The sequence below is a fragment of the Lutra lutra genome, chromosome 5 (genome assembly GCF_902655055.1).
Source record: "Lutra lutra chromosome 5, mLutLut1.2, whole genome shotgun sequence".
Lineage (NCBI taxonomy): Eukaryota > Metazoa > Chordata > Mammalia > Carnivora > Mustelidae > Lutra > Lutra lutra.
In genome coordinates, this window is record NC_062282.1 from 87139589 (window position 1) to 87162037 (window position 22449).

At 42.9% G+C, this 22449-nt stretch overlaps 1 protein-coding gene across 2 annotated transcripts in view; it reads right to left on the bottom strand.

The window, feature by feature from the left end:
• Positions 1-22449, bottom strand: part of ANKRD55 (ankyrin repeat domain 55) — a 94420-nt gene that overhangs the window by 24881 nt on the left and 47090 nt on the right. For both annotated transcript variants that reach the window (XM_047731600.1, XM_047731601.1), the window contains 2 exons: positions 20318-20378; positions 3952-4080 (listed from right to left, as the gene is read on the bottom strand). In XM_047731600.1, coding sequence (XP_047587556.1) covers positions 3952-4080; positions 20318-20378 — 190 coding nt within the window. The remainder of the gene's footprint in view (positions 1-3951; positions 4081-20317; positions 20379-22449) is intronic.

A 22449-nucleotide genomic window follows, 5' to 3' on the forward strand; every position in this document is an offset into this window, starting at 1 on the left:
GTACTGGAGTAACCATTCGTATTTTGGTGTGACTGGAATAAAGCCTATACGGGCTGAAGAGGAGAGGTCAAGGAGTGGGTGGGGACTAGGGAGTGGTTGTTTACAACAGTAGGCCCTAGGCCAGGGATTTTGTTCTGTACCAAAAAATGGAACTCACAGAAGGTTTTTGAGTCAAGGACCAATAGTGACCATAACTGTCCTGTAGGATTAACAGTTGTGTTCATATATTCCTTTGGGATTTGTAGAAATAGCCCTTGGTGGCAATGTAAGAATAGAAGGGACAAAGAAAGGGCTGAAAGTAGTAATATAGATAGTGAAACTGTTCAGATGAGAGACGGTAGAAGCTTGATCTAAGAAAGTGAAAAATTGTCTCCATTTGCTCTTCCGGGTTTACTCTCCCATTTTTTTCCATCCTGTTCCCATCTTTTTCCATTCTGCTCTTCCATTTAGCCTTCCTTGCCCTATGGCTTCTGGTTGGGTTTGGCCAATGAGTGACACTGACCAGAGATGGGAGTATGAGGATAGAAATTGGGGTGTTTATCATTCAGTTCTCTCTCTGCTGGGCCACAGTTTGGTCATTCCATCAAAGGTTATACCTACTGTCCTGGGCCCTCTCCTACAGCTCTAGCTTTTGTTGTGTCTTAGTAACCACTCCCTCCCATGCCCTTTTAGAGCCAGATGCCCTAATCGCAATCTGCTGTGGTATGTGATAGCCTCTTCAGGAATCTCCACCCAATTTATCCCATCCCGACTGGGCTATGTTTCCTGCTGTGAACCTGACCTGTACACAGGGGAGAGAAAGGAGATGACAGAGATGTGAGAGCTGAGGAGGTAGAATTGAGGGGTCTTGACAACCAACTAGACACAAAGGCTGATAAGGAAGGAGTGTGGATGACCCAAAGCTCTTTGGCTTGGGCTACTAGGAGGACAAGAATGTGATAGGAAGGGAAGACCACGGGTTAAGTTTGGACATGTCCAGTTTGAAGGGTCTGGGAAATGATGTGGGGATGCCAAGGAGAGCTAGAAATGTGAGTCTAGAGTTTCAGAGAGAGGTCAGATTTGAGAATCTTCTGAGTAGAATGACAGTTGATGGGATGGGCTTTCTGAGGAAGAGAGGAAGAAAAAGACTGAGGACTGAACTTCTGCAGGTCTCCTGGGCAGACAGGGGAGGTGAAAGAGGGCAACAGGCCCACAGGAGGACATCACCAGCTACCAAGGCACTTGAGAGATGGGGCAGAAGCCTAACCCCAAACCACTTCATGGGCCTAATGTTTCCAGTCTTTCTTGCCTTGGTTATCTGGGTGAAATACAGAGGCTCTATTATTTGAAAGTGTCATGGCTTTAAACATGGGCTCATGTGGTCCAAAAGAAAAGCACGAAGTTTGGGGAAAGGAATAAATGACAAAGGGAAATAGACTCATTCATGTGGAAAGGAGCACAATGCTGGTCCTGTGCTATAAATGAACCAGAAGGCTAAAGGAGGCAAGTGTAATCATGGTTTCAGCTGACATTTGGAATTACCCTTAGTCTTCTTGGCAGATTAAAGGGCAGGACACACCACTTCTGAATTTCACTGCTAACCACAAGGACAGAGAGGGAGCATGGTTCTCCTACAAGTGTAATTCTGCACCTTTTAGGGATAGTCACTGATCTACACTGAGGGAGGAACTGAAGAAAGTTGTGGATGACTTCCTCAGAAGAGTTTGCCTACATATTTACATCTTCACACATAGCATGTTTCATACAGTTGTAGGGGTTTTAGAAGGGACCTGTCTAGTTAATCCTTTTTACCCCCAAAGGCAGATACACAGTGGGTGCTCAAGAAATATATATTAGGCAATTGAGTAAACAAATGGATGGTGCAGTATGTTTATACCAAATCATGATCAAGATGCAAATATCTTAGGTATGAGTAGATAAGATTTTAGTACCCATTAATATGAATTCATTTATCATGTTTTTCAACCCTCAGTGCACATTTCAATCTCCTGGGGTGAAGGGAAGCTTTAAAAAGTATGGATGCTTGGGCTCTATCCCAGAACAACTAGCTGAAAATCTAGGGTGTGAGGCCTGTGTAATAGTATTGCTTAAAAGCCCTTTAGATGATTTTAAAGTGCAGACAGGACTGAAATCAATGTAAGCACATTAAAAGCCCTATCATTTGGTAGAGAGAAAGGAGAAGAGGTGGGTATGATAATTAAGCTGTTGTGGAGGAAATCAGTTACCATAACAAAAATGGTTATCTATTCTAATTACCTAGCACATTACACGTTGCTGTCACACACAAACTCTCATTCATACCCCAATGACACACAGTTAATCCAAGAGGGATTGGTGATTTTTCTCAGATATAACCCAGGTCTGTCAATGCAAACAGATTTTTTGAGTTGAGTACTGGGTGTTCTTTTCATTTTGCCAAATGGCCTCTTTGAGGATAAGAGCAGGGGTTCCCACCCCTGAATAGTCCAAATCAGAAGGTCAGGAGTAGGGTCTGGGAACCTATCATTTTACAAGCACTGTGGCTGATTCTATTGCAAGGCAGGGACCACAGCAGCAGCTCTAAATTGCGGGGGTGGAGTGGAGGACATGGGAGCAGGGGTGTGAGCCCCATCCCAGATCTGTGGAATCAGAATGCCAGGGTGATGAGGGTGAAGACAGGAAATGCTTGATTTGGATACCAGTCCCACCTCAGCTGAGGACCCGCACACACGCTTGCTCAGCCAGAGGACTGGCCCGGCAGGGACTGGCATGAGGGGGGCAGGGTGGGAGATTAGATACTGAAAGTATGTAGGAGGATGCTACAGCAGGTGGGGAGGACAAAACAAGTTTTGCTCACTTCGCAGTTTTGCCCAGCGCTCATGTTAGTACAGAGTAACTAGAACCAAAGTTGGAGTTACAAAACCAGAGAAGTTTCCAAATCACTTCAGTTTCAATTTTACCTCGAGCCTGAAAGTGCCAGGTGCTCGTCTCTGGCATGCTTGGCACGTGAAACCATTAAGTGAAACGGCCAGCAGGGCAGGCAGAAACCCCCTCTCGCCAGCGTCCTGGCACCGGCTCGGCAAGGGCGCCTTTATTGGGCTGATGAAGGTTAACAGTGTCTCTGCTTGGGTAGCCGAAGACAGAATGGGCTGGCAACTTGGTTGAAATGATGCGTAATACTACTGTCCTCTGAAGGACAGAGTACATGACTCTGAGTTAATCTATTCCTCTAAAGTAGAAAGCACGTCAATAATGGTAGCTATGGGCATTCTTTCATCTTATTCTCACTTTCCCCCTCTTTGGGCTGTAGACTTCTTGGGCCTATTCTGATTTCTTTGGTCATGTGTTCTAAGACAGACTCCCTTTTGTGATCATGGGATAGCGTTAAGAGGCATGATTTTCATTGCTCAGCCCAGAACTCAGGGTCACTTGGAGTAACTCTGCTTTGGAGGATTTGGAAGAAGAGAGTTATGGTCAAAAGACTTTGAAGGGATTTTCCTAATAAAACTTTGAAGGTTTATCCTGGTGCACTGTGAGCTACTTAGCAAGCATGCAGATGGAGAGAGTAAGAGAGCAAGCAAGAGAGGTGGTGTATATGTGTGTGTGTGTGTGTGTGTGTGCGCGCGCGCGCGCGTGTGCGCGTGCATGTGTGTATAACAGCCAAAGCAGGCTCTCTTCCCCCTGTGTACCTTGGAGGGGTTTCTTCTCAACTGATGCACTCAAATCCTCCAAAGTGACAGGTTTGTGGTCAGGCCCTTTGGACATGAAGGGACGGGAGGAGGGCAGTGTGCATCTTCCTTGCTCTAGCACACATTTAACCTCCATATCCGTGCAGTGGCTGCACCTTTGATAATTCCATCCTTCAGGTCTGATAAACTCAGAGACTTGTAACATGGCTTTACACCATCTACAGCAGGTGGGGAGGACAAAACAAGTTTTGCTCACTTCGCAGTTTACTGGTCAATTTCTCACCTGCACTGCCCAGTGGAGAGCTGTTTTAAAGTCTTTATCCACAAGTGTGGGGTCTGCTCCCTTCTTCAGCAGCATTTGAGTATGCTGAGGCTGGTTGTGGAAAGCTGCCCAGTGGAGCGGTGTCATTCCCTACAAAACCACAGTCAGAAAGGGGAAAGGTGAGCACAGGCTATCAGGAAGGAAAAGGGAGGTCCTACTTTCTCCCCAGACCCAAGGGCCATCACCAGATACATTGGTTGCTGCCTGTCAGTTCAATCAGTCCTTAAGCCATTCAGTCAACAGATACTTACTGAGGTTCTGCTTTGTGCCAGGAAAACAGGGATGGAGAATACTACAGAGAATTACATAAACAAGATCCTTACTCTCATGGGAACTGCAGTGTAGTAGAGGAAGACAGACAACAAATGGAAATGAGCAAAAGGATTTTCCAAATTGTTCAGTGCTATAAAGAATGTATGTGGGGAGCTGTGAGAGAGGAATTACAGGCTCAGTGACTGTTCTACATGGGCCTCTAGGAGCCAGGCTGGGGGAACAGAGCAGCAAGCGCCAAGCCACAGAGGCAACCACTTGTGACTGGGGTCACGCTAAACTGCCATATCCCACCCACAGGGGGAGGGACACTGTTTTACTACAGTATCTCCAGTGGCTACAACAGAGACTGGATAAATAGTTGTTGAAGGAATGAATGGAGAAGGAGAGAGAGCCATGTGAGATGAGTCTGGAGAGGGAAGCAGGGCTGATCCTGGGATGTAAGATGGGGGATGCAAACTCTGTATAAAGCATTTAGATTTCATTCTGAGGTCTGTGAAAAGGCAGTGAAGGGTTTTGAGAGCATGTTGATATGATCTGATTTACACTGTTAGAAGAAATCACTCTGTGGCAGCTTGGATGAGTTCATCTGGTGAATCTCAACTTCTTTCAGAGCTTGAAGTCACACCCTTTAGGCATCATTTAATAATACAATGAGCTTATGCTGGGAAAGGTAACCATGAGGACGAGTATTATTGGGGAGTATACCATGAAAAGATGGCCTCTTCTCCTTGCCCACACTCTCAGTACACAAAGTATCTCTGAAATTGTAAAAGGTAACCATGAGGACGAGTATTATTGGGGAGTATACCATGAAAAGATGGCCTCTTCTCCTTGCCCACACTCTCAGTACACAAAGTATCTCTGAAATTGTAAGGACGTATTTTATATTTCTATTTTCGCCAGAGGCTTCCATTGAAGTTAAACAATAACTTTGTTGTTTAACCCTTAAACTGTCCCTGCTCCCCTTCCCCCAGGGGACCTAAAAACAAGTCCCGGAAACCAGTTCCGGGTGTGAAGGCCAAGAAAAACAAGGCTGTACCCACCTCGAGTCTAGCCCTGACATAAGTACAGCCATCTTGGCAAAGCAAAAGCCGGCACCTTGCACGGTAGGAGTGGGTTAGCATAAGAATGGCCATCCTGAAGGCCAGGAAGCCATTTTACTGAGCGTCCCTAACCAGCCCACAGGTCGCACGCAACTTGAGATAAGAGAAAGTAGCTAAAACCTGAAAAACAACTTAATCATATGCCACCAGGGCGGTTAGGCAATGGCACCACAGGGACCAAATGTTAAAGAAAAACAAATAGTTAACTTGCAGAGATCACAATCCTGCAAGACAGGAGTCTCCCTTGGTTTGCAAATGTCCTGGTGATTTACAACAAAAAGGGCTATCTCTTCAATGGCCCAATTTCCAGAGACAAATGGCTCAGTTCCTCAAGGCCTAAGGTTGCACCATAAAACTGAAGGAGGCTGAAGCAGAAGGAAATGTAAAGAAAGTTAAATTTCTTCTAAACCTAAATCTCACTTAACCGCCAGGATGGTTCCAGGGTGACGCCGGGGTGGCAAAAGGTTAAACGAAGTTAAACTGTCAAAGTGGGGTGCAAGATATGTATGCAGCTATGGGAAAGTGCCTTGAAAATGCTATATAAACCCTTGGCTTTGAGTGCTCGGGGTCCTTGTTGAAACCCCCTGCGCCGGGCGGATACTTGGACCCCAGCAAGCTGGAAATCAACCTCTCTGTGTGACTTGCATTTTCGAGAGTGTTCTCTAATTGAGGGGTGGTCGGCTCCGTACCCTAACAAAATGACTCTAGATTAAGATGCTTGGTAAAGAGGGTAAAGAGTATGGGCAGCTTTAAAGTTCTTTTCATAGTCATCTCTGCACATAATATAAAGCTAAGAGTCTAATACTTATCAATCCAATGGTCTTTATGAATTCTTATGTAGATTTTTCACTGAATCCTCTAAACAATCTTCCGAATTAAGTACTGTGCTGAACTCTACTATGTGTTCACCAAACTCTATGTCCTCTTCCTCCAGGGTGCACAGGGTACATTCCCCAGCCTCCCAGCAGATAGGGGTGGCCTTGAGACTGAGTCCTGATCATTGCAACATGGACAGAGTGGGAGGAAGCCCCTCACAGGCCTGCCTAGAAAACAAAACCCACGGGCTCTCCTTCCCTTCCTTCTCTCTTTCCTCATCCAACAAATGAATGCAGACAGCAAGACTGGAGAAGATTCCAGAACCATGTAATTATGACGCTTAGGACCTGACTGATGAAGGTTACCTGTGATCCAGGATTGGACTATGATTCTAGCAAGAAAGAAGCTTTAACTGTGTCAGGCCCCTGAGATTTTGAGTTTATTACTGTAGCAGTGGGCCAACTCTGATAGGTGCTGCTGTCCTCGTTTTATAGAAGAGGAAGCTGACCTCTAGAGAAGTTCCCAAGTCTGTGAGTGAGAATCTAGGGTTTGAGGTTTACAGGACACTGGGATGAGAATGTTAATCCCCTTGAACAGGTCGAAAATTCTAAATCATTTTACTATGATCTGCTTTCAAGTTGCGAGGCTCACATAAGTGAGATATGCTTTTCTTTTTTTAAGATTTTATTTATTTGACAGAGACAGAGATCACAAGTAGGCAGAGAGGCAGGCAGAGAGAGGAAGGAAAGCAGGCTCCCTGCTGAGCAGAGAGCCTGATGTGGGGCTTGATCCCAGAACCCTGTGATCATGAACCAACCTGAAAGCAGAGGCCTTAACCCACTGAGCCACCTACGCACCCCAGTGAGATATGTTCTTAAGAATACTTTAAGAAATTAGTTACATTTGGAAAAGAAGGCTACACTGTTAGAACACAACCTGGATCCTTGCCAATGTGAATGGGGTCGAGTGTGATTCTATGAGAAAACTTCAGGAGATGAAGGGCAAGAGTCTTCCTGGGCCAATGACGCCAGGAATAAACATGGGAGGATCCCCGGAGCACACTCAAGGCCTCCTCTTAGATCTGATAAGTGTGGAGAATCCTTAACTTGCTCTTGTCATTTAAAGTTAAGAGATAAGGCTCTGTAGCGCAATGGCTAGTGCATTGGACTTCTAAAGCTAAGAGATAATCGTTCCGTGTCACAGTTGATTGCCTGTATGTGGCCCACATCCTGCACGTAGCTCACATCTCACACGCCGTTCACGCCCTGCTTGTAAATCTATATTCTGTTTGTAACCAGATCTTATGTAAAGTATAAAAGAAGTGATTGAAAAAAAAAAATAAAGTCGTCTACTGATCATCAGTCGGTAATTCCCCATCATTTCAGCTCTGATCACCAGGATTCCCCCATCGCGTAGCTGACAAGTGACACCTGAATAGGGACCTGAAATTGACAAACAGTAACGCAGTGATCCGGAGACCTCACAGAAAGAGGTAAGTGAGAATGATGGGGCAGAATCAAAGTCACGTCCAGCATTTCCTAGCATCAGTACAACATCTTTTATCTCAGGGAGGTGCTCGAGTGTCCAGTGGTCGATTAAGAGTGTGTCTGGATGCTACTTGTGAATATAATCCTTGGTTTTCCAATGAAAGGACTTGGGAAGAGGCAGTTTGGGAGCATGTATGCCATAATGTGGAAAAAGCTTATAGACGAGGTGAAAAAATTCGGAGTTTTGGGTTATATGGGCGTTGGTAAACAACTTCAAATTTGGGAAGGAAACATAAAGAAGAGGATCTTAAGGCTGAAACAGCCACTTCTTTACATACATTTGAGTTAGATGATGAAACAACCCGACAAATTCAAACCGGAAGTTAAAAAAATTACTTCTCGGCAAAAAGGACAAATGCCATGTTTCTCCTTTGGCCACTGCATCTCTGATTCCCTCTGGGGATGAGGACGAGGAAATAGCAGCAGATGTCTTTGGGGATGAGTGAAATGACAGTGGGTTCGATGATTTATGCACGTTACAATTAGGACCAACAAAAACTAAAAAACACCATTCTGTTTCTACATCATCTTGCCCCCATGAGCTGCACTTAGTTGTCCCTGTAACTTTCAGGGTAATAGGCCAAATACTTAGGATGGAATGCCGATAAAGACAGTAAGAAAGAGAATTTAAAGGCATGTTCCATGTGCAGACCTACTTCTCCGTATTATTAGGAGTATTTATCCAGTTGGAGCAGTAATGCCCGCTGGATACCCTATGATTTTCAACTCCTAACTAAAATGGTATTAGTCTTCTCTGAACTGCTACAATGTGGCTTTCTGAGGAGGCAAATGAAAAGTTCAGGAGTTTAGGACAGAGGGAATGTTGCAGCTGTTACTCAACATGGGAACAGGAGCTTGGACAACGTCCAATCATCTAACTCATAACATTCCTCCCTCAGCCCTTCCCTGCATATGTGATGTGGCCCTACAAGCCTGGCAAAAAATGAATTCTGGTGCCAATTATACTCCTAGTTAAACAAAAATACAACAAGGGCCTAAAGAGCCATACATTGAGTTTATTGGCAGGTTAAAAGAATCATTGGAAACTCAGGTAAGAGGAAAACAAATTAAGACCATTAGCATATGATAATGCCAATGAAGACTGCCAGGCCCTGATTTAACCTCTGAGAATCTGGCAATGTCCTGGATGATTTATAAAAGCTTGTGGTAATGTTGGATCCTTTAAACATCAGGCCTGAGAAACAGCGTTAGAAACCATGGCTGTTAAAAACAATTGCAGGCAAAATGTTAATTGTGGACAAACAGGATATATAAACAATGCCCTCTCCCTCCCTGTCTGATTGCTCCCTCTTCTGCCAATCACCCCAATAAATCGAAGATTGAATTGCCTAATGTTTTTCCCCCCACTGTTGACAACGCAAGCAAACATTGGGCTAAGAAATGTAAGTCAAAAGCCAATAGAGATGGAAATCCTTCTGCGAACCCTCATCAGGGAAACCCCAGGCCCCAATAAATGTGGGGTTACAGAATTCCTATTCAGTTTGTACCCAAAAGCGACTCTCAGTTAATGGACTTAGTCCCTGCTACTCAGGGGAGTGCTGCTTTTGATATCCCTCTTCCTAAGGCTTGCTTTTATATGTCCATCTCGATGTCCTTAGATGTCCTTATAAATTGTCAACAAACTGATATGGATCTCTACCCCCAAATACGGCTGGTTTCCTGCTTGAACGGAGTAGCTTAACTATGAAAGGAGTTACAGTACATACAGGAGTCAGACGCTGGTTGTTATAGTGAGATTCAAATTACGGTTTCTGTCACACTTACTGGACCTTTCCGGCAGGTGAACGAGTCCCCCAACTTTTGTTACTTCCCTATATTAAAGCCTACTCAATCTTCAAACTTCAGGGAAGGAGGATTCAGCAGTACTAATAAAGAGATTCATTTTTCTAAGAAACTGTAGGAAGTCGACCCCAAATGAAGCTTTCTATTAAGGGATGAATATGTGAAGGGCTCTTAGTTCTGGAGCAGATATTTCCATCCTTTGTCGTCAGTGTTGGCCAACGACCTACAATTTGGCCTGCTGATAATGCCCTTGAGGGGGTCTTGGCTCTGTAACCACTCAACTGAGACAAAGCAGCTGACCTCTGCCCTGTGTGGGCTCAGAGGGATTACAAGGTCATATTCAACCTTATTTACGTGTTATTGATACATTATTTCTAGATTTCTCTGGGCAGTTCTCAATCCTCTGAGTCCTTTACTGCCGTCAGCTCTATTGCAATGTTTTAGCGTTACGGGGGTCCCTACTACCAGAAAAAATGAAGGCACCAGTTTACAAAAGCCACAGATTTTACTGCCTTTTGTTCTGTTTGGCAGATTCATCATATTACAGTTATAACTTAAAACCCACAAGGATCAGGTAGAGTTGAACGAGCTCACTGTACACTAAAACTACAATTAAACAAAAAAGGGGGAAACCCCAAGGATGTTTTACCACTCTATTTACTCTTAATTTTTTGAATTTATGCCAAGGCGACAGTCTGACAGCCGCAGAAAAACTCACAACCACAGCAATCCCTTGAAGCGTCTATTCCTATTTGGTTCAAATGTTTTAATGAATGGCTTCCTGGCCTCCTATTAAGGAAAGGCAAAGGGTCTGCTCTTATTCCTCAGGTACGGTGATGGAGCCGCCGAAACACTATGGCTTCCTCTTTGGCTCATCAGGCCCCAGAAAACCAATGACCCCGCTGATAACCACTGCACCCCCGATTTCTGAGAAAGATCTGGAGATAAGAGACAGAGGTGGTCACTCAGAAAAGTCCCTGGTGATTGGACTGTGACATCCTTCTGTATTACCCCTGCAAAATATAATAGTACTCGTTATGAATGGGATGAGATCAAATATCATTTACAAGATTTACGAGGGAATCTCTCTCTTGACTTCAAGGGCTCCAGCAGGAGATTTTTGAAACCTTTCGAAACAAATTGCCAGGCTTTCCTTATGAGAATCTTGCTACAGGGATTGCTGAGGCACTGCAGGACCTTGACCATTGAGCTTGGTTTCAAGAGTATTATGCATTGTTTTGGGGGCAGGAGTTAGCTTGCTAATACTGTTTATGTCTATTTCTTACAGGGTACTATTGTCTCAAACGACAAGTGACCTCAAACGACGAGCGAATAGGTGTCTAGCTTGGAATTGGCTCTTAAGATGCTGCAATTAAAAAACAAAGGAATCGCTAGAACCAACCTGGACCCTCGGTAATGTGTCTGGGATGGAGTAGGATCCTGTGAGAACACTCGAGGAGATGGAGGGCAAGAGTCATCCTGGGCCAATGACGCCCGGAATAAACATGGGAGGGTCCCCGGAGCGCTTTCATGGCGTCCTCTTAGATCTGGTAAGTGTGGAGAATCCTTAACTTGGCCTTGTTATTTAAAGCTAAGAGATTCCTTCATTGCCTGCTTGTAGCCCATCTCCCAGATACAGCTCACATCTCATATACAGTTCATGTCCTGCACGTAAATCTAGATCCTGTTTGTAACCGGATTTTGTGTAAAGGGATAGTAAGATAACCGTTAGTCCTCACAGTTCCCCCCCATCATTTTGGCTGTGATCACCAGGATCCCTGCCTTGGGAAGGTGACATTACACAAACGCAGGGGAACTTCTTTTTCGTATTCTGACAGCTGAGTATTTACTGAGGATTCAGAATAACTCCGTGCATTTCAGTAAGTCTTCATTATAAATGTGGCACACTGGAGGTAGAAATCTAGACTCAGCGGGAATCTGATTATTTTTATCATTCATGGATTTTCCCTTCCCAGTGCTTAGTCTTGTTTGCTTCAGACTCACTGGTTTCTGCTACCAGTATTCAGTGTTAAAAGACCCTCAAAGAAAACTGGAAGTCACTGCAGTGTAAACTCTTGAGGATAGGTCCTTGTCTGTTGTCTGAAGGCTTAGAGCTTAGAACAGTGTCAGGAATGTTGCAGGTGCTAAGTAAGTTATTTAAAATGAATGACTTCTTAACCATCCTTGATTAAATTGTTTTGCTTTTGCAAATTCTAGCTTTGCTTTTAAAAACTACACGGCACCTTGTAGGCCCTCTTTAGCATATGAAAGTTCCATTGAAACCTCCCTTCCCCTCCCCTTACCCCCAACCGCAAGGTACATAACCTGCCATCCCTCACAACCCGGGGCAGCAGTTCTTCCTGCCCACGGGTCCTGTCCCCGTGCTTTAATAAACCACCATTTTGCACCAAAAACAAAAAACAAACAAACAAAAAAACAAAACAAAAAAAACCAACAACAACAAAACACAAAAAAACCCTACCTAAATAAAAAGCAAAACCTGACTTCTCCTTTATAGAAAATCAGTTTGTCTGATACCTCATTGTTAACCAACTCTTCAACTGAAACCTAGTAGAATTTTTGATCAGTCCAAATAGGTAATATGGCTATCACTCTGTGCATTGGTATGATTTACTAATAGGCGAACTCAATGTGAAAATAACAGTTAAAAATTAAATTCTGGTTATGCACTGCTAATCCTTGTCTTCTAAACACAACCATTAAACTTCTAGTTATTTCCTTAAAAAAACCCCACCCCCTTCCAAAAAAAACCTTAAAACCCCAACTTCTGCATCCTTTGGTAAAGTGGTAGGGTGGGGAGAAACACTAGAGTTTTTTGTATAGCTACTTGCAGCCAAGAAATTTATATTACCTTAACCATATTTATAGACCTAATCCTTAAGGGGTAGACCTTCATAGCCCCATTTTACAGGTGAAGAAACCAAAACACAGGTTAAGTAATTTGCCTATGGCTATGGGTATGTGCCATAGTTGGGATTCAAATCCAGGTCCCTTCAACCTTGGAGAGTAACATTTCTTCCCACACATGCTCTTAGGCTTTCCTTTTGAAAGTGAGCTCAACTGCTGGAGAATGCTTCCCTGGATCACTGGATTCAGATCTAACTTTCTGAACTGGTTTTCATTAGTGTAAGGGTTGCCATCCTATATTTGTTGCATTTAGCATTGCTTCTAGGCTCTCAAAACAGCACATACTTAACTTTGGAAGGTACTGAACTATATATTTTCTCCCATCCCCCACCCTAGAATTTGGGTGACCATCTGACCCTAAATCAAGACTTCAATCATTCCATTCCTTCTTGAAATAATCATAAACACACACGTTGTATGTATTACACTATAACAGGTTGCAAACAAGTCAAGGGAACTTTGACATTGCTGTTTTTTCAATTGGGTTAGTGAGAAAAATAAATCCCCTTAGAATTAGTAATATGAAAACCAAAACTTTCAAAATCAGCTTTAGTGGAGGCCCTGGCATTGCACAACACACTGTTTAGGAGAGTAGACTTTTGCTACAGCTGTCTCCAGCTTCTGGGCAAACCAGAAAGCATCCCAGTTTTGTGAAGGCTGGTGGCCATCTAAGGGGCTGACTTCAGGCTCAGACTGGTGTCTGCGTTAAGCTGTGATGCACTTAAAGGCAGAAGCTGTGGCTTCTTGGGCATGGTAAGCCCACAGCACTGAATACAGTGTTCAAGAAATACAGGAAGAATTAGTGAATTACAGGTTCTCAAGGCTCCCTTGGTCTCAGAAAATACCAGAGTGTCTTGGATGCAGTCCAGCCCTCTGTGTCCTAACTGTGGAGACCTTTTCTATCAGTTGCCCCTACAATTTCGTTGAGGACTCAATTGGGCCTGCGAAGCATCAGGGGGCTGAAGACCCCGGAGCCATCTGCAGACATTTTGCAACAAACACCCAGATGATCCAGGTCAGAGTAGAACTCCACTTCTTTTGAAAAAGTATTGGCTCAGAGACTAAAAAGTAACTGACACTTGAGAGCATAGCTCTCCAGAATGTTTCAAAGGGACATGTTCAGTTTTAGTTGGCTTTGAATCCTTTTCGAGATTGCTGATGGGTCTGTGTTGGGTGTTGAGCAGGTTGCTTTGAAACGGGGCTTTCATACAGATGAGGAATTCTGTGCCTTGAGCCTGTGTCACTGGCATTTTAAGGGCTTACAAGTCCTATCAATGTTTCAGAACCTCCCCGCGCCCCCAAAACCACTCTCTCTTCTGTGTTTTCTGAACCAGAAATCTGGTTAAGTGCTCAGGATGGCACCTTTAAACTGGCATTTGCAGACTCTGAGAAGCACAGAGATGTATGATGTGGCCAGGCCACTTGCTACACCCCTCAACTTGGTGCTCTGGGGGGTAAAATTATAGCAAGTGCTGAGAGGTCAGCAAAACCTAAAGGATCTAGAATTTAACAGAAGTCCAGCTTGGCTTTGCTTGACTTTCTAAAATTTACATACTGTTAATCTCCCGATCACATATGACTACTGCTCACAAAAGTTGTCTCTTCTAGACCAAAAAAAAAAAAAAAGAAAAAATGATGTGTTTTAAAAGAATTAAAAAAAAAATAGAAGTGGAGGACGAAAGCCATTTCCTTCAATTTTAATTTTGAAAATATGTTATAGATCACAAAAATTAATTATTTCATCATCTATGTTTTAGAGTTTTCCAATCTGGATAAGTTATGTTCATCATAACGGTCAAAAGATAATTAAAGACTAAAAATAGATGTTGGGTTTTAGGACAGTAAGAATGGCTGCTATTGATGATACTCTTTTAAAATGATCACTCTCTCCCTGGCGGGGCACCTGGGGGCTCAGTCATTAAGGGTCTTTCTTAAGCTCCGGTCATGATCCTGGTGTCCTGGGATCAAGCCCTGCATTGGGCTCCCTGCTCAGCAGGAAGCTGCTTCTCCCTCTCCCACTCCCCGGCTTGTGTTCCCTCTCTCACTGTGTCTCTCTCTGTCAAATAAAATCTTAAATAAAAAATGCTTACTGTCTCCCTGTAATAATGACAAAAACTGTATCCAACAAAAACATAAAAATCTTTAGGGTAGAGAATTTTGTAATTTAAATGAGACCCTAACAGAAGAAAGGCTACGAAGAATAACTGAGGCCATGGAAGCAAAAGGGCAAATTTTAATAAGAACAAACTTCTAAAGTAAAGCCTTGAGAATAGAGACCTAAGTTGTTGTATTTATTTTTCAGCTAAACAGAACATCTACATTCTGCACTAAACTGTGAACTATTAGAGCAGGAATCAAGCCTACATGAGACAAGGTAGGTAGCTAAATATTTTTTAATGAATAACACAACAACTTTTCTCATTTCAAGCAGATCACCTTGGGAGGCCTACAGTTATTCCACTTGTTGATCAAAGTATTTTTGGAAGATCTTTTTTGGATATTCTGCAATATCTTGCAAAAAATATTCTGCAATATCCACTGCACAGGGGTTCTAGCCATGGATAGAAAACAGGCTTTGTGTGAACTTAGATCAAAGAAATAAATTACAGGGCGCCTGGGTGGCTCAGTGGGTTAAGCCGCTGCCTTCGGCTCGGGTCATGATCTCGGGGTCCTGGGATCGAGGCCCGCATCGGGCTCTCTGCTCAGCAGGGAGCCTGCTTCCCTCTCTCTCTCTCTCTCTCTCTCTCTCTCTGCCTGCCTCTCCGTCTACTTGTGATCTCTCTCTGTCAAATAAATAAATAAAATCTTTAAAAAAAAAAAAAGAAAGAAATTACATCTCTACGATCACTAACTTCAAGTGGAAATTTAGCATCTTCTTTAAATACGGATATAGGCAACCACTGTTAATGATACCTGTGACTTTGCCAATGATACAGATACTTTTGTATTGCCTTCATTAGCACAGATACCTCAAAATATTGTTTCTGTGCATCACTAGTACACTGTTACTTGTCTGACCACTAAATCTTAACGTATTAACAAGCAAGCTTGCATATCACCATTGCAAGTTTGATCTTTATAATATTTTGATAATGCTGTTTCAAAATAACTGGTTTCTCTTGTAATCCTATGTATTTTATTTTACATAGTTTCAAACATTTTTCTGTGGTTGGATCCATCAGCTTCATCAGTGCACCAGAGGTGTCCGTATCATAAAAATGCACAAGGACTCCTGGTTTAGTGTCTACACCACATTTTTTGAAGATCCCAAATGATACAACGTCTTTTTCTTGAGAGTAGATTTTTGGCAATAATTAAAAGTCACCTGGGGAGTCAAATCTGATACATAAAATGGGTAACTGAGTTGGGTCAATAAAACAAAGAGAAAGGGCCAATAAAATGGATTCTTCAAAAGTTCGATAATTCCTTATCTACATATGTAAGTATATTTTTGAGGTGAGGGCTCTACTATGTGCAAGTTACTGAGCTAGAGTCTAGGGATCCAAAAATAAAAAGATAGGCCTAAAAAAAAAAAAAAAAGGCCTACCTCTAGACATGCAGGGAAAGGAGAAGGTGAGGGTTCCTAAGTTGCAGAGACTTACTCCATTTTTTTTAAGGTATTCATTTTTAGGATAAAAATTCTGGAGCATTAAAAAAATTTCACTTTATTATTTTCCCTCTTGCTAACTGTAAAGTAAAATGATTTCTAGAGTCAGGCGCTGTTTCTGTTGATTTTTGCCTTGACAGTGCACAGTCTCTGCTTAGGATTATGTCTTAAGGATGTTTTAAGTGAATTTAGTGGTAAGAATTACATCCAAAGGTTCACATCTGTTTTTGCAATTTGGATTTTTTTTCCTCAGAGCACTGTTAGAATGAAAGTTTGGTCATTGTCAGGTCACTTACAAAAATCTACTCCTATCAGAATGTGCGTTCAACATAGGATTAACGATGTACCCTAAATATAGTTAAAAACCGTGCTTCTCTGGATAAATGCATTAAAAGTTCTAAATGAGCTGCCATTAAATTAGTTTGTAGCCCCTTTTGATGAGGCACTCTTCCTGTCAAAGCTAAAATGAGAGCAAGAGAGGTTAGATTCCAGGAGTTTAGCAACTTGTCAGCTCCCTCTAACTGCAACAGACAGCTACTCTGTCTGTCAGTGATTCCTCTGAGGTCCAGAAGAACAAAGGCACAAAGGACAATCTGACCCATTTTGCCTTTCCCACAGTGTCAAACTCTGCAGTGTAAATAAGTCACTTTATAATTAAGTTCAGTGGTCAATGAAACAGGAAAAACAAACAGATCATTAGAACAGAACAATTACAAGAAAACTTAGCATAATGTAATTATGCCTTGTGGGCTTAGGGGTGGGCCTTCTTTAAAAAGGCCTCAAAAGCAGAAGCAGTAAGGAGTAAGAAGGATCACTTTGATTATATCATATTTTAAAAAATTTCTGTACTAGAAAAGACACCACAGACAGTACTAAAAGGAGTCATGCACTGCGAAAAATTATTTGTAATCCAATAGCAAACAGAGTTAATGTTCACAATAGAAAATAAACTATGAATCCATACAAAAATGACAAAGTAGCCCAATAAATGAATGGACAAAAAAATCTAAAGAGGCAAGTCATAAAAGAGGATACAAAAATGGACATTATGCCTATGTAATGGTACTCAGTCTCATTAGCTATCGGGGAAATGCAAATTAAAACAAGAAAATATGACCACACTATTCAACTGCAGGTAGAGCTATAAATTGATGCAGCCTGGAGAAGCACCAGGTGTGTGTATAGAAAACAAAAATGTACACCCCATTTCCCACCATTGGTTTTCTAGAGAAATGATTGTGTAAAATACTCAAGGAGGCTTGTATGAGACACTCTTTAGAGGAGCGTTTGTGATGGTGAAAAACTGGAGACAGTCTAAATATACATTCATAGGGGAATACCAACTTAAACGGAGGTATTTTCATAGTGCGGAACATCATGAAGCCATTAGAAGGAATGAACCAGATCTGTACATTATTGACATGAATAGAGCTCTAAGACATTCTGTTGGGTGAGAAACCAAAGTTGTAGAACAACATACGGAGTGTGATACCTTTTGTGTTACAGTCCACGGGGTCTGTGGGTATATAGAAGACATTGGGAAAGATGCATCAGACAGTGATTACCTAGGGGCTAAGGTGGTAGGGTGGAAGTGATCAAGGACTTACTATCATTACTTGTAATATTTAAATTTGTAAAAAGCAAATGTGTTTACATATTACACAAGTAAAAACTAATAATGCAAAAAAAATTTGTTTCAAGCCCCTGAGCTCAGATCAAGACAGCCACTAAAGTGATAATCACTTCCCTGATATGAAGTATTACCTCGTGTTTTATTTTACCTGAACAGGAGAGGTGCTTGCTTTCTTCCTTTCTCTATTTGGTAGTTTCAGTTTATAACCTAATCTATCTGCTAATGAAGTTTGATTTCTACTAACTGATCCTTTAATTTCCAATCATGATTATGACAAGCTTGGGGGTCCTTCAGTTATTCTTGGAGAATAATTTCATTCAGACTCTGCAGAGGAATGCCTTGCTCTTTCGCTTGTATTAGACAACCCTAATGCTTCACTAGCAGCGGTAACTTAATTTTTCCCTCATTTCTCTTCCCTTTAATCTTTTCTCCTTCCTGTTGTTTAGCAGATGCGGGGGGTGGGGTGGTGCTGTGTCCATGTGCCTATGCTTTAATTGTTGTCCCGTCATATATAATGGAGGATCATTGTGCTTGGAGCTAGTTGGCAAAGTGATTGGGGGGAGGGGGAGAGTGGGCCATTGCTTGTTCAGAACACTGAGAAGCCGAGTGTAGGAAATCTGCCAAGGTGGTGAATGAAAAAAAGCCTTTGCTGTGTTCTTTCCATGTCAGAAGTGTCCTCATTTCCTAGTGGTTAAGAGCTTTTAGCTCTTAATCCATGTATATGGATTGACTCATAATAGCATTGATCTGTGTGTGTGTGTGTGTGTGTGTGTGTATGGGTATATGTGTGTATACACACACACATATATTTTAAACACAGACAAGCATTAGCAGTTGGCTTAGATGGATTTCAGATGTGCTGTGACACGTCCCAAAGAGGAAGCTGCAACACTGGCTGTAAGTGTCCTTTTGAGGTCCTCTTCTCTGTGCATAAAAGCCACAGTGGGAGGAATCTCTTCTGAGCGGTTACTTTGCATGCGAAGGAAGTGGAGACATTTCCAATATTTAGCACATATTGTCTGAGAAGTGGAACAGTTACCATTGTTAGAAATACCCGGGTCTGCTTTCACTGTCCTCAGCAGCCAGGGCCCTTGCAGGGTGGGGAAGAATAGGGAACCATCACTTTGCCAGAGGATGTTCTTTTAGCTGAAGACTGAATGGAGTTGGAACTAAGCTTTAGGGTATGAATGAGAGAATTTGCCCCCTTCCTAAGAAAAGCCAGTTTTGCTGGGTGGGGGTATGAGTTGGAGGTAGAGGAAGTTGATTGTCAACTTTCCCAAACTTCAGAAGTTCATGATCAGACTGCGCCACTTGGGATGACTGGGTGGTTCAGTCAGTTAAGCAACTGCCTTTGGCTCAGGTTATGATGCTGGGGTCCTGGGATAGAATCCCACATTGGGCTCCCTGCCCTGGTAGAAGCCTGCTTCTCCCTCTGCCTGCCGCTCCCCTTGCTTGTACGTGCCCAAATCTTAAAAACAAAACTGCACCACTCAAGCTCCCTGCTTTCACACCATAGGCAGAGTGGTCAGAGTGTGCTTTCTCATTGCTGGTTCTCATTTTTAAAGCAGAAGTTTAGAACAATGTAAACCTCTCATTCTTAGGGTTTTGTTTTAAGTCCCTGAAGACATGGTTAGTGAAAGCACCATGTGACCACTGAGTCAGGGTGGTGTCCAACCTCAGACTGAGGTGGTGAAGAAGGGGCTTTTCAGTGTGGTCATTAATGCTAAGCCAGCTGGGAGGAAACCCTGTCATCAGAAAACTCGAGAAAGACTAAGGGCCCAGCCCCGGTTAGGACACTTCCTCCTGCAACTGCTGTCTATGGCCACCTGGCTTCCTCGAAAACTGTAATTTGGGATTTTCACGCGTATGCGTTTTCAATGCTATCACACTTTCTCAAAGTTACCAGACATTCTTAGTAGAGTGAAGCCAAACCAAGCACATAATATATTAAAAAAACCAACAACATTAAAACATTTAAATCTATTTAAAGAAGATTGTTAAAGAAAACAGGCTGGGTAATGAAAATCAGTCCTGTTTTTTAAGAGTTAAGTAGGTAGAATAAGACCCTGAGCTACGCTGTGGCAGCTCTGCCTGGTATCTGGTAACACTCAGGCAGGGATTTTGTTTGCGAGTACTGTATTGTCGTCTTGGAAGACTTCTGTTGTGTCTGCCACGTAAAGGAAACAGCAACAGTGATCGCTGGTGTTAACGATGCGGCCTCCGGAGCATGGAGCCTGGAATTATCGGTCATCTTTTCTCTCAAAGGGAGAGCAATGGCAGCTTGCCCTAGAAGTTTCTGGCTCAAGAAGACAGGAAAGAGTAACGTTTATTTCTCAATATCCAGAGGGAAATTACAAAATTTCAGTGGTGTGATAGATGCTTAAGTATTTAATGCAAAAAGTCCTATCCTAGTAGAAGCTACCCATAACCAGGGTGGGGATAAATTTCTGCCTGAGGGTTAATAGTTGAGATACAAGCTCCCCTCTCAGAGTGGGAGCCCACAAATGTGCTCCATCCCCTCCCTGAACCTCTATGATAGGAAGCACAGGTTGAGAAAAGCCCTTCCTTCTACCCTCACAGGTGCAATGGCCAGCTGTTCTTGAGAGAGCAGGCTCACCTCATTGTCCTGGTGATTAATCTCGCTGAGATTTGACCGTTGCACCAAGACTGTTAGGAGCCTGTGAAGAAAAATAGAAAGGCTCAAAAGAACAATCTGTATGAGGACATAACATAGAAAGACAGTCCACTGAACGCCTCCAAATGAAGATGGGCTGCTTCTGCTTACCTAGGGGAAAGAGCCATAGAAAAGGCAGTGTGATCAGTGAGAAGGCACCTGGGGGGTTCCTCTGTCTCTTGTCCTCCAACCTTTTTTCATCTCAATGACTCAGGTTGGGGTAGGGTGCAAATGGCACAGAGAAGGTGAATTTTCAGGCTCATTCTTACTCACCAGACCTATTCTGTGTGACACCTGAAGAACTAAAGCCCTCCACTACTTATTCTTTATTCTTTTACATACTCTCCTACGACTGTATACAATGCTTTCTTTTTTTTAAATTTATTTATTTATTTTATTTATTTTATTTGACAGATAGAGATCACAAGTAGGCAGAGAGGCAGGCAGAGAGAGAGGGAAGAGGAAGCAGGCTCCCTGCTGAGCAGAGAGCCCGATGCGGGGCTCGATCCCAGGACCCTGGGATCATGACCTGAGCCGAAGGCAGCGGCTTTAACCCACTGAGCCACCCAGGCGCCCCTGTATACAATGCTTTCAACTTGCTTCACCACTCACTACATGGTCATGCCTTTTAAATGTATAGATTTTAAAAGGAGACAGCATTTACAACTTTGCGTATTTTTTGCCAAACATACAAATATCTAAGCATGAAACGACCCTACTCAGTGTGAAACAACTATCAGTGTTTCTCAAGTTCAAGTTTTTATCGCAGTTGGGTCTCACACGTGGATGAACTTGGTCAACACTGTGGGAGAGCAGTGACTGAGTGTAGTGGTTAGGGACTCATAATCTGGAGCCAGACTGTGTGGGTTCACATCCCAGCTCTGCTACTGACCAGCTTTGTGACCCCAGGCAAGTGTCTTAACCTTTCCGTGCCTAAGAGTCCTCATGTGTAAAAGAGGGGTGATAAAAAGTGCCTAGTTTAGAGCTCAGAGTGCAGATTAAATGAGTTAATGCATACAGCATTTACAGCATGCCTGGAACACAGCAAGTGTTATTTTTAGAACACTTAATCCTAAAATTTTTAAAACATATTTTATTTATTTATTTGAGAGAGAGATAGCAGGAGTGAAGGGAGAGGAAGGGGGAGAAACACACTCCTCACTGAGCAAAGAGCCCAATGCGGGGCTCCATCCGAGGACCCTGGCATCATGACCTGAGCTGAAGGCAGACTCTTAACCACCTGAGCCACCCAGGTGCCCCGACCCTAGATTTTAACCCTGGCTCCATCTCAGAATCGCCAGGGGAAATTTTTTTAAAACCACAAATAACCTGGATTCTATATTCAGGGTTTCTGACTCAGTAGGTCGGGAGAGAAGCTCAGCTTTCACAGTTGAAAAGGGCTTGTTCAGGAAATTCTGGTAAACAGGAATGTAAAAACCACTGAGACAGGTACTGAATGAATTAATTAATGGATACTCATTGCTATGAACTGAATTCTGTCCCCTCCCCCTCCAAATCAATAAGGCTCTGACCTCCAGTGCCTTAAAATGTGACTGTACTTGGAGACTGAGCCTTTAAAGAGGTAATTAAGTTAAAATGAAGCCATTAGGGCGGATCCTAATCCATTTTGACTTGATGTTCTCAGAAGAAGAGATTAGGGCACAACAAACACACCAAGGGTAGGGGATCACAGAGGAAAGACTATGTCAAAAGGCAGCAAGAAGGTGATTTCTCTGCAAGCCAGGGACAGAAGACTCAGAGAAAACCAACCCTGCTGGCAGCTTGTGGGTGAACTTCCAGACTCCAGAAATTTGAAAAGATACATTTTTGTTGCTTCAGCCGTCCAGTCTATGCTACTCTGTTAAGGAAGTCCTACCGAACGGATATACCCAGTCAAGATGATAAAGGATCGTCTATGGAGAGACAGTGAAGGTAATTAATTTTTGGAAGAATTATTTGAAAAAATGAAATGGTTTAGGCTTTCCCTCAGATTTTCATTGTGTCTCAGCTTAGATGCCATGTAGTCCTGAGTGTTAAATTGCTACCTGCAATAGAAGAGAAAGTGGGACCAATCA